The sequence below is a fragment of the Clupea harengus genome, chromosome 7 (assembly GCF_900700415.2).
Source record: "Clupea harengus chromosome 7, Ch_v2.0.2, whole genome shotgun sequence".
Taxonomy (NCBI): Eukaryota; Metazoa; Chordata; class Actinopteri; order Clupeiformes; family Clupeidae; genus Clupea; species Clupea harengus.
Window position 1 is genome coordinate 22778988 of NC_045158.1, and position 13689 is coordinate 22792676.

The 13689-nt window shown below is 47.0% G+C and overlaps 1 protein-coding gene across 1 annotated transcript in view; it reads right to left on the reverse strand.

Annotated features, from left to right (window-relative positions):
* med27 (mediator complex subunit 27) overlaps positions 1-13689 on the reverse strand; it is a 74493-nt gene that overhangs the window by 5486 nt on the left and 55318 nt on the right. The window contains exons 5-6 of the mRNA XM_012821102.3: positions 5322-5429; positions 1333-1374 (exon numbers count right to left, since the gene is read on the reverse strand). Coding sequence (XP_012676556.1) covers positions 1333-1374; positions 5322-5429 — 150 coding nt within the window. The remainder of the gene's footprint in view (positions 1-1332; positions 1375-5321; positions 5430-13689) is intronic.

Consider the following 13689-nt stretch of genomic DNA (forward strand, 5'->3'; position numbering starts at 1 on the left):
TGTGTGTGTGTGTGTGTGTGTGTGTGTGTGTGTGTGTATGTATGTGTGTGTGTGTGTGTGTGTGTGTGTGTGTATCTGTCCCGTTTTGTGGGGCTGGTGGAGTGGAGCGGGTGTTTATGTCAGACGAGTACCTGCGCTAACAGGCGCTAATTTGCGGTGGATCGCGTGAACGTGTCGACTCGGCTAATGAGGGGCCGCGATGGAGGTGGTGAGGTGGGGGTGGGTGGGGGGTAGCAGAGCGACAGATGGGAGGGGCAGACGAGCGGGGGGCTGAGCTGGTGCCACCGAGCGCCAGTGTTTGAGTTAGTGAGAGAGAGCGAGAGAGAGAGAGAGAGAGAGAGAGAGAGAGCGACTAAGCCAACGAGGGAGGGAGAGAGGGGAGGAAATAAACATGTCCTCCTTTGATCAGCCCATGCAGATGTGAGCTTTCACTTGAATCTCTTTCTTTCTTTCTTTCTTTCTTTCTGTCTCTCTCTCCCTCTCTCCCTCTCTCTCTCTCTCTCTCTTTCTGTCTCCCTCCCTCCCACCCTCCCCCCGCCTCTTCCTCTCTCCCCCTCTCTGTCTATCAATCTTTTTTCCTTTCCTTTTCTTAAAAGGTACGTCTGCACACTGGCAAGCTGTCTGTACCTCTCCATCTGCCCAGGAGTTGCCAAGGCGATAATTCCACCCTAATGAGATATGGTGTGTGTGTGTGTGTGTGTGTGTGTGTGTGTGTGTGTGTGTGTGTGTGTGTAAAGATAAAGGCAGGAAGTTTTCTGAAGCCCAGATGTGGGAGGAACAGAGAAAAAGCAGCGACACAAACGGGTGCGGAGTTAAAACAACAGAAACATATACACACACACACACACATAAACGGGTGCAGAGTTAAAACAACAGAAATACACACACACACACACACACACAAACACACAAATTGGTGCGGAGTTAAAACAACAGAAGCCAGGGGAGGGGTGGTGCTGGGTAGCAGAAGATGAAGGTGATGAAGACCATGATGAAGACCATGCGGGAAACGCTAAAGAGGGCGGGGACAGGGGAGACTCAGGAGTCAGAGGGGGCAACATGTCGCCCTGCAGGAGGTCCATTAAATCTCACACACACACACACACACACACACACACACACACACACACATTCAGCCCCACCTGACACATTCTTACATTTACACTACTTCATTCAGCAGACGCTTCTACCCCAAACGACTTCTAGTGCAGTTGGGCTGCACGTTTAATTAGTGGTGCTGGTGCAGACACACACAGACACACACACACACACACACACGCAGCTCAGGACTCCAACCCATTCAGTGGTTAGGTACCACAGGGGGACGTTTACCTTCTGGAAGACTTGGTAGTTGGACTTTGACCAGATATCCAGCTGGGGAGAGGACAGGGAGAAAAAAGAAAAAAAAAAAGAAAAAGAAAAGCATGGTGTTAAGATTGGGATCTTCATACACCCATGACATGGACACAGACACAGACACATACAGACATCTCTGGAAGAACTCATTATTTTTTCAATTAAATTCAATTTATTTAGCGCCAAAACAATACAATTGTCTGAAAGTTTTCAAAGAAATCATACAGCACTGCGACGATAATTTGCTGCAATATATACCAATATGTGTTCAAATTGAACCGTTCTCTTCCACTGACACACAGCGAGATAAACATAGCGACACACACGTACACACACACACACACACACACACACACAGATATACACAGTATGAGACACACACAGTGTGATACACTCGACTCTGAAATATTTTGGGGTGGGTCTGTGGAAGCCAAACTAAGAAGGTGAACTGAGGTGATGTCAATCATCTCCCAACTTTCCGTGGGAGGGGGGAGCGTCCGTCAGGGGGGCCGCGGTGGCGAACCGCCCTTCAGCGGCCGTCCGCTGCGCAGAGACGCGGAGACGTGTCCGCCGTGGAGCCGCCGCATGTTGTGAAGGTCGTCCGAACGCTTTCAAAGGCGATAACAAATCAAACCGTTCCCCTGAATCTTATATCAAACAGCGCCGGTGTCAGCATTTATTAGAGAAATCAGATTCGATTCCTCTTCTGTCCCTCCAACACACTCCAACACACACACGGCCTTTGAAGTCAAGAGAATGCTGGATCACAAATTACCCAAGAGATGCCTCGCATAGCCTTTGAAGCCCCCACTTTGATAGTGCAGTTTTACTTCTCTCTCTCTCTCTCTCTCAATCCCTCTCCATCTCTCTCTCCTTTTTCTGCTAAGAGCATGCCTGCCTATCTAGTGTGAGTTGCATAGGCTAATGTGGGGGGCTGGGGCATGAATCTGGTCCAGGAGCCTAGAGGAGGATAGAGGGCAACACACACACACACACACACACACACTCTCTCTCTATCTCTCTCTCACACACACACACACACACACACACACACACACACACACACACACACACACAAACAGTGTGTTTGTGTGTGTGTGTGTGTGTGTCTCACTCTCTCTCACACACACACACACAAACAGTTTGTGTGTGTGTGTGTGTGTCTCACTCTCTCTCTCACACACACACACACAAACACACACACACACACACACACACACACACACACACACACACACACACCCCTACTGTGGCTTCTGCTCAGTCAAGGTCAGGGGTGCTGAAACCATCCATGCCTGCCAGCTGAGGAACGTTCTAAAGAAGGGAAGTGGGGAAAACCCCAACTGAAGCCCATTAGAATAGTACTGCAGACTGACTATTATATAGGAGATTAAAGACCATAGACTAGTACTGCAGACTGACTATTATATAGGAGATTAAAGCCCATTGTACTAGTACTGCAGACTGACTATTATATAGGAGATTAAAGACCATTAGACTAGTACGGCAGACTGACTATTATATAGGAGATTAAAGCCCATTGTACTAGTACTGCAGACTGACTATTACATAGGAGATTAAAGACCATTGTGAGACTAGTACTGCAGACTGACTATTATATAGGAGATTAAAGCCCATTAGAATAGTACTGCAGACTGACTATTATATAGAAGATTAAAGCCCATTAGAATAGTACTGCAGACTGACTATTATATAGGAGATTAAAGATCGTTAGAATAGTACTGCAGACTGACTATTATAAAGGAGATTAAAGCCCATTAGACTAGTACTGCAGACTGACTATTATATAGGAGATTAAAGACCATAGACTAGTACTGCAGACTGACTATTATATAGGAGATTAAAGACCATAGACTAGTACTGCAGACTGACTATTATAAAGGAGATTAAAGACCATTACAATAGTACTGCAGACTGACTATTATATGGGAGATTAAAGACCGTTAGACAAGTACTGCAGACTGACTATTATATAGGAGATTAAAGATCGTTAGAATAGTACTACAGACTGACTATTATATAGGAGATTAAAGACCATAGACTAGTACTGCAGACTGACTATTATATAGGAAATTAAAGACCATTGTGAGACTAGTACTGCAGACTGACTATTATATAGGAGATTAAAGACCATTGTACTAGTACGGCAGACTGACTATTACATAGGAGATTAAAGCCTAGCAGTGCTCTGAAGCAGAAACCATAATTCTAAACCTGAAGAACATTATGCAACATGTTACTTACAGGAACCATAATTTGATACCTGGAGAACATTGTAAATCATGAAAATTGAGGACAAAACATTTGTAGAATATTCTGAAATTATTTGATCCAGTTGAGGAACCTCTTAGAACAAGCAGCTGGGCTCCACTTCAGTAAAACAATGTTGTAGAACAGGTGAGCAAGTGAATAGAATCAGTGTAAAGCAATGTTGTAGAACAGGAGTAGAACACGTTCTAGAGCAGTTGAGCAGAGTTAATGGAAATTACATAACCATTATGAACATTCTAGAACAGGTGAGCAGAGTTAATAGGGAAATGTAGTAACCATTATGAACGTTCTAGAACAGGTGAGCAGACTTAATAGGGAAATGTAGTGACCATTATGAACATTCTAGAACAGGTGAGTAGAGTTAAATGGGAAATGTAGTAATCATTATGAACATTCTAGAACAGGTGAGTAGAGTTAATAGTGAAATGTAGTGACCATTATGAACGTTCTAGAACAGGTGAGTAGAGTTAAATGGGAAATGTAGTAATCATTATGAACATTCTAGAACAGGTGAGTAGAGTTAATAGTGAAATGTAGTGACCATTATGAACGTTCTAGAACAGGTGAGTAGAGTTAAATGGGAAATGTAGTAACCATTATGAACATTCTAGAACAGGTGAGCAGAGTTAATAGTGAAATGTAGTGACCATTATGAACGTTCTAGAGCAGGTGAGCAGTGTAATAATAAAAACTAACACTGAACATTCCAGAACACAGTTTCCCAGGCTCAGTGGCTATAGTGTGAGGAGAGTGTGTGAGGCTGATTATTATTACATACACAGACACACACACACAGAGGCATAACCATGCGCACCATATAGCATTGTCCTGGCAGGCAGTTCTGAGCCATCACACTGGCAGCCATAATTACCCATGATCAAGGTTGGTGCACGTCCTTTGATGCATCTCATATTAGTGTCAGTTCAAAGTGCTTAGGGCCTGAGCGCACTGAAGGACAGGACAGGGCAACCATGCTAACGCTAACGCTGCACTGCACCGTACACACATCCATCCACATGGAAAATGAATGAGGAGATTAGGCCCGTTCCGCCACGGTGAGATGCGGAGGGAGCGGCTCTCATCCTCGACACGCTTTTCATGTGGCGGAGAGGCAGCGAGGCACGGTGGGTAAATTATTAAACGAGCGCTCGGAGAATAATGACACCAGGATTTCAGCGGAGAGGGGAGGGGATGGAGAAAAAGAAAGAACAAGAGTAAAAATCCCACGTTCCACCCTTCCATTCTTTGGGAGGCAGCAGGAGCTAAACGCTAACCACCTCTCTAGGAGACCACAGAGTGTGTGCTTGTATTGAGGCGACAACATGGGTATAATGACCAGCAAGGCGGCAATGCGATGTGTGTGTGTGTGTACTCAATTTGGACTCAATGGTAGTCAGTATGTGTGCGTGTGAATAGCGGCAGCATGGACTCCACAGAGATCAGTGTGTGTGTGTGTGTGTGTGTGTGTGTGTGCGCAGTGGCGGCATTGACTCAGCGGTGGCCAGTGTGTGGGTGTGGCCCCCTGAAGGGATCAACCTCGTTAGGCCTGCCACTGCCGGGCAAGTGTGTGTGTGTGTGTGTATGTGTGTGTGTGAGAGTGTGTGTGTGTGTGTGTGCGTGTGTGTGTGCGTGTGTGTGTGTGTGTGTGTGAGGTGTGTGTGTGTCACGCTTACCTTGCCATCCTCTGAGTACACGTCCTCGTTGTAGCCCCTGACGATGGTGCGGTCGATGAACAGACTCCGCATCACCACGATGGCTTTCAGAACCTTCCCCAGAGTCACCTGTGTGGGGACACACACCAAAACACGTCTGAGTTCACTGGGCGTGTGCGTGTGTGTGTGTGTGTGTGTGTGTGTGTGTGTGTGTGTGTGTGTGTGTGTGTGTGTGTGTGTGTAGGGGGGAGAGGGGAGCTTTCCACTGACACATTCAGACACGGCTCATCTGGGATTGAAATGATTAAAAATGACACACGCACACGCACAAACACACAAACACAAGTGCGCCCATACACCCTTTCCCATTTCATTTTGAGCCACGTGATCTGTGTGACCCCGACCCCCCCCCCCCCCCACACACACACACACACACACACACACACACACACACACACACACACTCGTCTTTGGCGAGGTCTCGCTGTTAAATGCTGCCCAGGACTTCAAAAGCGAGCTGTGCTTTCCACAGGCGTCCCACCCATGCAACGCTCCGTCTTCCCCAGGAAACTGTCATGACCTTGGCAGAGGACTTATTTTCTTTCTCTCTTTCTCTTTCTTTCTTTCTTTCTTTCTTTCTTTCTCTCTCTCTCTCTCTCTCTCTCTCTCTCTCCCTCTCCCTCCGTCTCTCTCATACTCTCCTCGGCCGCTGAGCAGCACGCATGCAGTCTTGGCAATTAAAGTGTGTGAATTGCAGAAACGGTTCCACCTTGACCTTGATCAGTAAAATGTCAGTGGAGGCTGTGAGCTCAGCCGTTAAGCTGGGGTCGTTGCCCAGCCGACAGGGGCAGCCTAGACGCTGCCCATCAACCACTCACACACACACACGCACACACTCTTTTGATATGCCATTCACCACCCTCTCCTCACACACACACACTCCTTTGAGATGCCATTCACCACCCTCTTCTCACACACACACACACACACACACACACACACACACACACACACACACACACACACACTCTTTTGAGATGCCATTTACCACCCTCTCCTCTCTCACACACACACACACACAAACACACACACTCCTCTGACTGACTGGTAGTAAGAGATGTGGAGATATAGAGAATGGACAGACGACAGAGGAGATAAAGGAGAAGAAGTGAGATATGGAGGGCCTCCTGCGATTAGTTCTCAAAGCTGTTCAAACAGCAGCAGTGTCCCGCGGAACACAACAGCGCTGCTTAGTGCCTGCAGGGGACAGGCTGAATTATTTATGGCCCTGCTCCGGCAGCTCAGCAGCCAGGTGTGTGTGTGTGTGTGTGTGTGTGTGTGTGAGTGTGTGAGTGAGTGAGAGAGAGACAGAGAGACAGAGAGAGAGAGAGACAGAGAGAGAGAGAGAGAGAGAGAGAGGAGAGAGAGACATCGGCATGGGCAGAGGAGGGTGAGAGAAAGGGAAGGTGTGTTTTGAGAGAGAGGGCAAGAGAGGGGCAAAAGACCAAATGGTGAAAGACAAAGAAAGGGAGAAAAGGAGAAATGGAGAAAGGGAGATTGGGGTGGGAGGGAGGGATAGAAAAAAAAACAGACAGAGAGAAAGAAACAGATAAAGAGATAAAGATAGAGAGAGAGATAGAGGGGTGGAATAAAAGGGTGCTTCCCAATAAGGGGTGCCCTCCTGGGGGGATCCATGAGGGGGGGGGGGAGTGACAGGGAGGGACAATGGACTTCAGTCAGCCTGTGAAGGTCAGCATCACCCTGTGGCCACCTGCTTTCAGAACACTCTATGCTGCCCTTAAAAAAAACACACACACACACACACACACACACACACACACACACACACACACACACACACACACACACACACACACACACACACACACACACACACACACACACACACACACACACACACACACACACACACACACACACACACACACACACACACACACACACCAAGGGGCCAGACGCACAAAACGCTCACAGGTTTTTTTTTGTGCGACTCAAAGCAAGAGAGAAAAAACAGACGTGTAGGCAGTAGAGCATTCACACACACCCTTACACACACACACACACCCGAACACACTCTAGCACACACACAAACACACGCACACACACGCACGCACGCACGCAGAAACTGCATGGCTCTGAATTTCCAATAGTCCAGGGCTGCTGATGTTGAATAATTAAATTTGTGCCCACCACAGACAATTAAAAAACACCTCATCTGAGGCAAGCAGGGTTCACTGCATAATGTGGCATTTTCACATCGGAGCAAAACAACATGAAACCAACCCTTCAGCTCGCTCCAGCACTGAGGAAGACTGGGCTCTGTAACCCACGGAAACCAAGCCTTCAGCTCGTTCCAGCACTGAGGAAGACTGGGCTCTGTTAAACCAGCCATGGAAACCAACCCTTCAGGCCTGAAGCCTAGGCTCTGTAACCCACGGAAACCAACCCTTCAGCTCGTTCCAGCACTGAGGAAGACTGGGCTCTGTTAAACCAGCCACGGAAACCAACCCTTCAGGCCTGAAGCCTAGGCTCTGTAACCCACGGAAACCAACCCTTCAGGCCTGAAGCCTGGACTCTGGTACCCACGGAAACCAACCATTCAGGCCTGAAGCCTGGACTCTGGTACCCACGGAAACCAACCATTCAGGCCTGAAGCCTGGGCTCTGTTGGAGCTTCCTGCCAGTGGCAAGTCTGACTCATCACCTCCAATCGCACAAAGATAAAACTGGATTACGTTGACAAATGGAGGTGATCTCAAACGTAAGGAATATTCACCCGTCTCTGCATATTCCCTGGTGAGACACAGCGGCAGACCAGGGCTACAGCTGAGCCTGTTCAATCTATTCAGAGTTTGCTTATTCAGAGTTTATGACCGTGGAAAATGAATGATTAGTCAGGAAACTGGAAATACAATCATCCCATTTTTTTCTGGCAAATATCAGTGATGTTCGATTGAACTGCGTCCTGTGCGCGGTATGCATTGCACAACAGAATCAGGGTAGCGGCGGACTGACTGTGCCAGCGGCGGGCGTAAGGGTTTCTGTTTCCTTTACCACACTGGCATCCACTGCTGGGGCGGCTCCCCAATCATTACACTGTTGAACTGCACTGTGGTTTACCAAGAAGCATTTATGACTTCATGTCTTTATGAGGTTTGGTAAAACAAACCGTGTCGTAGGGGGCGACGGTGGTTCACGAGGTAGAGGAGTCGTTTAGCAATGGGAAGGGTGCTAGTTCGATCCCGACTCCTCCTCACCAAGTGTCGAAGTGTTCTTCAGCAAGACACTGAACCCCCAACTGCTACCGATGTGCAGGTTGGCACCTTAGATAGTAGCCTCTGCCATCGGTGTATGAATGGGTAGATGTCTGAGGCATTAATGTGTTAAGCGCTTTGAGTGCTCTATGGGTAGAAAAGTGCTATATAAATGCAGTCCATTTACCACTCCACATGTTCACTGTTTGAACCGCATTGTCCAAGAGTCTTTATGTCTCTATGAGTCTTGGTAAAACAGACATGTCATTCCACACACACCCGGAGATGTCACCGGGTCATCATCCCTCTCTGCTCTTACTGGAGACACGCTTCAAAAATAAGGCTTGAATATGAGTTTGTCTGTTTTCCAGCGAGCCGTTTGTTTGGGGGTGACATTCGTGAGAGAACTGCACTGCTAAACCGCATCAAAAGCGCTAAAGTTGATAAATTGTGCTGCAGTCAGGAGCAGGAATTGAGCAGCGAAATGTAAGAGCTGGTGACAGAGGATCTAATGATTCGCCGTGCATAAATGAATAAATACATTAATGGGAAAATTATTTGTTTCCACTGCGGGAAAATTGCCTTTTTTCTCCAGACAAAATGTTGCCAGGGAGACCTGTCATGTGCGGGCTCCTGCAAGGCTGGTAATTGGAGAGACGACTGCTGAAGACTTCTGTGGGAAACATAAAAGCCACTGGGCGTCTTAAGAGGGCAGAGAGATCTCTACTGTCTCCAGCAAGAGCTAGCTACTGGGCCATCAACCAGGTCCCTGTTCATCACTGTCACTGGTGGAACTGGTCATAGGAAGAAATTATTCTCATGTTATCTCGAAATCTGAGAGGATGACTTGGAGCAGGACAGCAGTGCTAGCGTCTTCAGTGAGTGGGCCATCAGCTAGCAGCCTGTTCGTCAGAGTCGCTGGTGGAGGGGGTAATGAAGCGACTCTCTAAATCTGACTGACCTATGAGAGAAGGGGCCAGAAGACAGCTCTGCAGCAAGGAAGCGTGATGAGAAAGAAGAAAGGGGGAAAAAATATATATCCCTTGATTTTGAATTCAACCCAAACGCAATCACTGTCCGAAACCAAACTGACATAAAGTGCCTAAACTACAGTCCCGACAGGAAAGGATAAAAATACATCATTGTTCTACGCTGAAAATATCTCTCTCCATTCTGCAGTTTTGTAGCATGAAGGACCACACAGCTGAGCCCCTATTCTGTCTATTCCAGATCGTCATGGCAGGAGACATGTGGTTCTCCACCGCTGGTAGGTTCTAAGCGTTGACGCCTGGGCCCTGCCGATATCGGATAGGCTGGGATGTTCTGGGTTCTTTCGTTCTGGCAAGGGAGGGGGTGGGGGTAGGGTGGGCAGGATTAAAGGAGCTTTGACATGATTTAACATGTCAAGAAGGAAGCTGGAATATTCATTTATATTTCATGAATGTGGCCTGGGCTGGATAAGCACGCACACACACACACACACACACACACACACACACACACACACTCTTACACTCGCTCTCTCTCTCTCACACACACACACACACACACACACACACACACACACACACTTTCAGAGTTTGCTTATTAAATTCCTGACTGTCAGAGTGGCTCAAAGCCTGCCGTGTGCTTTCTACTGCGGCTCAGATGTGTGTGTGTGTGTGTGTTTCTCCTCAGACAGGTACTCAGAGCGGGAATCCATTACTGCCGACAGGCCGCTAATAGAGGCACCCCCCCATCTTAAAACACCCACCCACACAGAGCAGAGGACAGGTCCCACACACTGATGTTAAAGGGGTAGAGGCCTGACAAATGGCAGAAGCTTCAGAAACCGATTTATGTCTTATTACCTGTGTGTGTGTCCGGTGAACGTGAGTGTTTAAGTGGATGTGTCTGCTTGTGTGGATGTGTGTGTGCATGTGTGTGTGATGCTGTCCTACAAGTCTGTCTTTGTGTGAGTGTGAGTGTGTGTGTGTTCTAGTCAAGCCGCATGTGTGTGTGTGGCTGAGAGAGTGTGGTTATGAGTTCATTCTCTCAGCGTTTAGATTTAAAAGCCTAATATTACTGTGGTAAACAAATACACCATTAGCCTTATGGTAAACAAATACAACATTAGCCTTATGGTAAACAAATACACCATTAGCCTTATGCTAGAAGACAACTCCTCTTCCAGGCAGATATTTGACAATTTCGTGCAAGTGTCTAACCCAGCGCGACTGTCTCCAGATCAGACTGAAGTGGTTGTGAATGACTGTAGTCCGACCCAGCGCGACTGTCTCCAGATCAGACTGAAGTGGTTGTGAATGACTGTAGTCCGACCCAGCGCGCCTGTCTCCAGATCAGACTGAAGTGGTTGTGAATGACTGTAGTCCGACCAAGCGCGCCTGTCTCCAGATCAGACTGAAGTGGTTGTGAATGACTGTGAATGGCTGATGGTGACGGCCCCTCCTACAGCACACACTGCGCTCAGCATGAACAGGATGAACATCATGAGGGCCTCCACCATCTCCCCGACTACGAGCATCTGCTCCTACTCAGCTCAAGATGGGGGGGATCAAATGCACTGAGCAGAAATCCATACCGATCAACAGAGGGCCAAGTGAAAAGCTCTGGAATGACAAAGAGCGAATCAAAAGCTCTGGAATTTAAAAACAGCCAATCAAAAGGTGGGGGATTTAAAATAGCCAATCAAACGCACTGGTGTTAAAAATCAGCCAATTAAAAGCTTTGGAGCAACTAATGAAAAAGCAGGAATTACACAGAGAATAAGACTGTGTGTATCTGTGATTAAGGCTTTAGGTGATACAGCATTCTCTACCCATACCAAACATGGTTTAAACAATCTTTATGACCACCAAAGTTGTTTTCCCCCCACTGATTTTTGGTCGATAATATGACATATTCACCAATCTCCAATGGTCATATGGGGCGCTGCAACTGATACATGTCGATAACTCGAAAACTGTTTCCCCCAAAATGAAGACATTATTATGACAGGTTGGCCTCTAGGAGGTACATTGCCCTAGCACATTACGGTTCATTTGTGGAGAACTGGTGCGTTATTGGGTTTGGAAGTTGGAATTCCAACACAGAAAGTCGGACAAACCTCACCAACCCCAACTTCAGAATCCAAGATGGCTGCCCCCGCGCATCAACAGTGTGAAAGCTGCAGTAATATACTTTATTAGCACTTCCATCTTATTTCTGTCTCATTAAATCAGTCGTGCACACAGTGTTGTCCTACCTCCATTTGTGGACATGATGCTACAGTGTTTGTATGCGCATGTATCCCGCGTACTGCTGGTTGTTTTCCAACTTGTTGTACTGGTATGTGGTCAACTCAGGTTTGACGTTTTTCCAAGCTACGAGTTCCGACCTCCAAGGTACATGGAAAGTACCATTATGCTTTTCTTTTCTTTTTTTGCCACATAAAAGGTTCAAAAAAGAACCATCCCACATGAAATATTCCAAAATACTTAAATACTCAAATTAACAACATTAGCCTTTTTTCTAAAATAAAAATGTTTGTGATCAATAAATTGTCATAGGCCTGAAAAAAACGTATGTAATTGTCTAGATTTATTTATTCAATAAACAACTCAACTTAAAAAGAATTTTAAAATAATTTTGTGGCCAACATGGAATGTGTCAGTCTTTACAGGGTTACATTTCACGTACACACACAAACACGCACACATACACACATTTGTGTTGCCAAAGCATCAAACATTGTTGAGATTAAAATAAATAAATATATTCAAACATACCAGTCAGTTATAAACTCGACAAAGGTGAGTGAACTCGTCTGATCAGACTCCTGTAGTTAAGTATTCAGACCACTAAACTAATCACACAGTGGAGTAGCAAATCTCATCTAAAACAGCTCTCACAGGCTGAGCGTGGGTGTGTGTGTGTGTGTGTGTGTGTGTGTGTGTGTGTGTGTGTGTGTGTGTGGGGGGGGGGGTTGTGGGGGGTTGTGGGGTCGAGTGGCTTTTAAAAGTTTGGCTGGCGTGGGCATGACTCTGTGGCCCATGCGGTTCACCCTGAGCCTGGTGTGTGTGTGTGGTGTGTGTGTGTGTGTTTGTGTGTGTGTGTGTGAGTGTGTGTGTGTGGTGGCGGCAGTGGCCCTGGATGAGCGGAGCTCTGATGAGCTCTCAGGAGATTATTAGTCCTTTTTCCCCTACTGCACACACATACACACACACACACACACACACACACACACAAACACACACACACACACACTCTCTCTCTCTCTCTCTCTCTCTGCCTCTCCTGAGCACTGACACTTTTTCCCTCCCTCCCTCCATCCATCCCTCCTTCAAACTGTCTTTTTTGCTCTCTCTCTTTCTCTCTCTCTCCCCCAAAATCCCTCAGCACCTCACACTTTCTCTGTCCCCTTCACTCCCTCTCCTTTATTCGCTCTCTCTCTTTTATTCTCTCTCTCTCTCCTTTATTCTCTCTCCCTCTCTCTGTCTGTCAGCAGGGCTTTTGTTTCTTTCACCATAGGATCACAGAGAAGTGAAATAAATAAATGAATGGCTAGATAGATTGAGAACGAGAATGAGAACGAAAGAGATAGAGGGAGAGGGAGAGAGAGCGAGAAGGGGGGAGAGAGAGAGAGATGGAGAGAGAGGGGGGAGAAAGAGAGAGAGAGAGAGATGGCTTGATGGACCGACGAGTAAAATACAGACCATCTGTTCCGAGCTTTCTCTGTGTCAGCCAGACGAAATGTACAAGACCAATGCCTGGGAGCAGTGTACCACAAACCAGTCAACACACACACACACACACACACACACACACACACACACACACACACACACACACACACACACACACACACAATGCCAGTCAACAGAGCCTCTCAGTAAAACGAAACATGAAAAAATTCTCTTTCTATTCTGAACAATGCTGTACTTCATGGGACTCCAGACAGCATTCAGCGCACAAAGGCTGTCTAATGCATTACTGGTAGCCCCTTTCTGCTCACAGCACAGCCAGGTCCCCACTGGTCACACACACACACTCCTCACACACCACACACACACACACACACACACACACACACACACACACACACACACACACTCAGCGCACAGAGGCTGTCTGAGG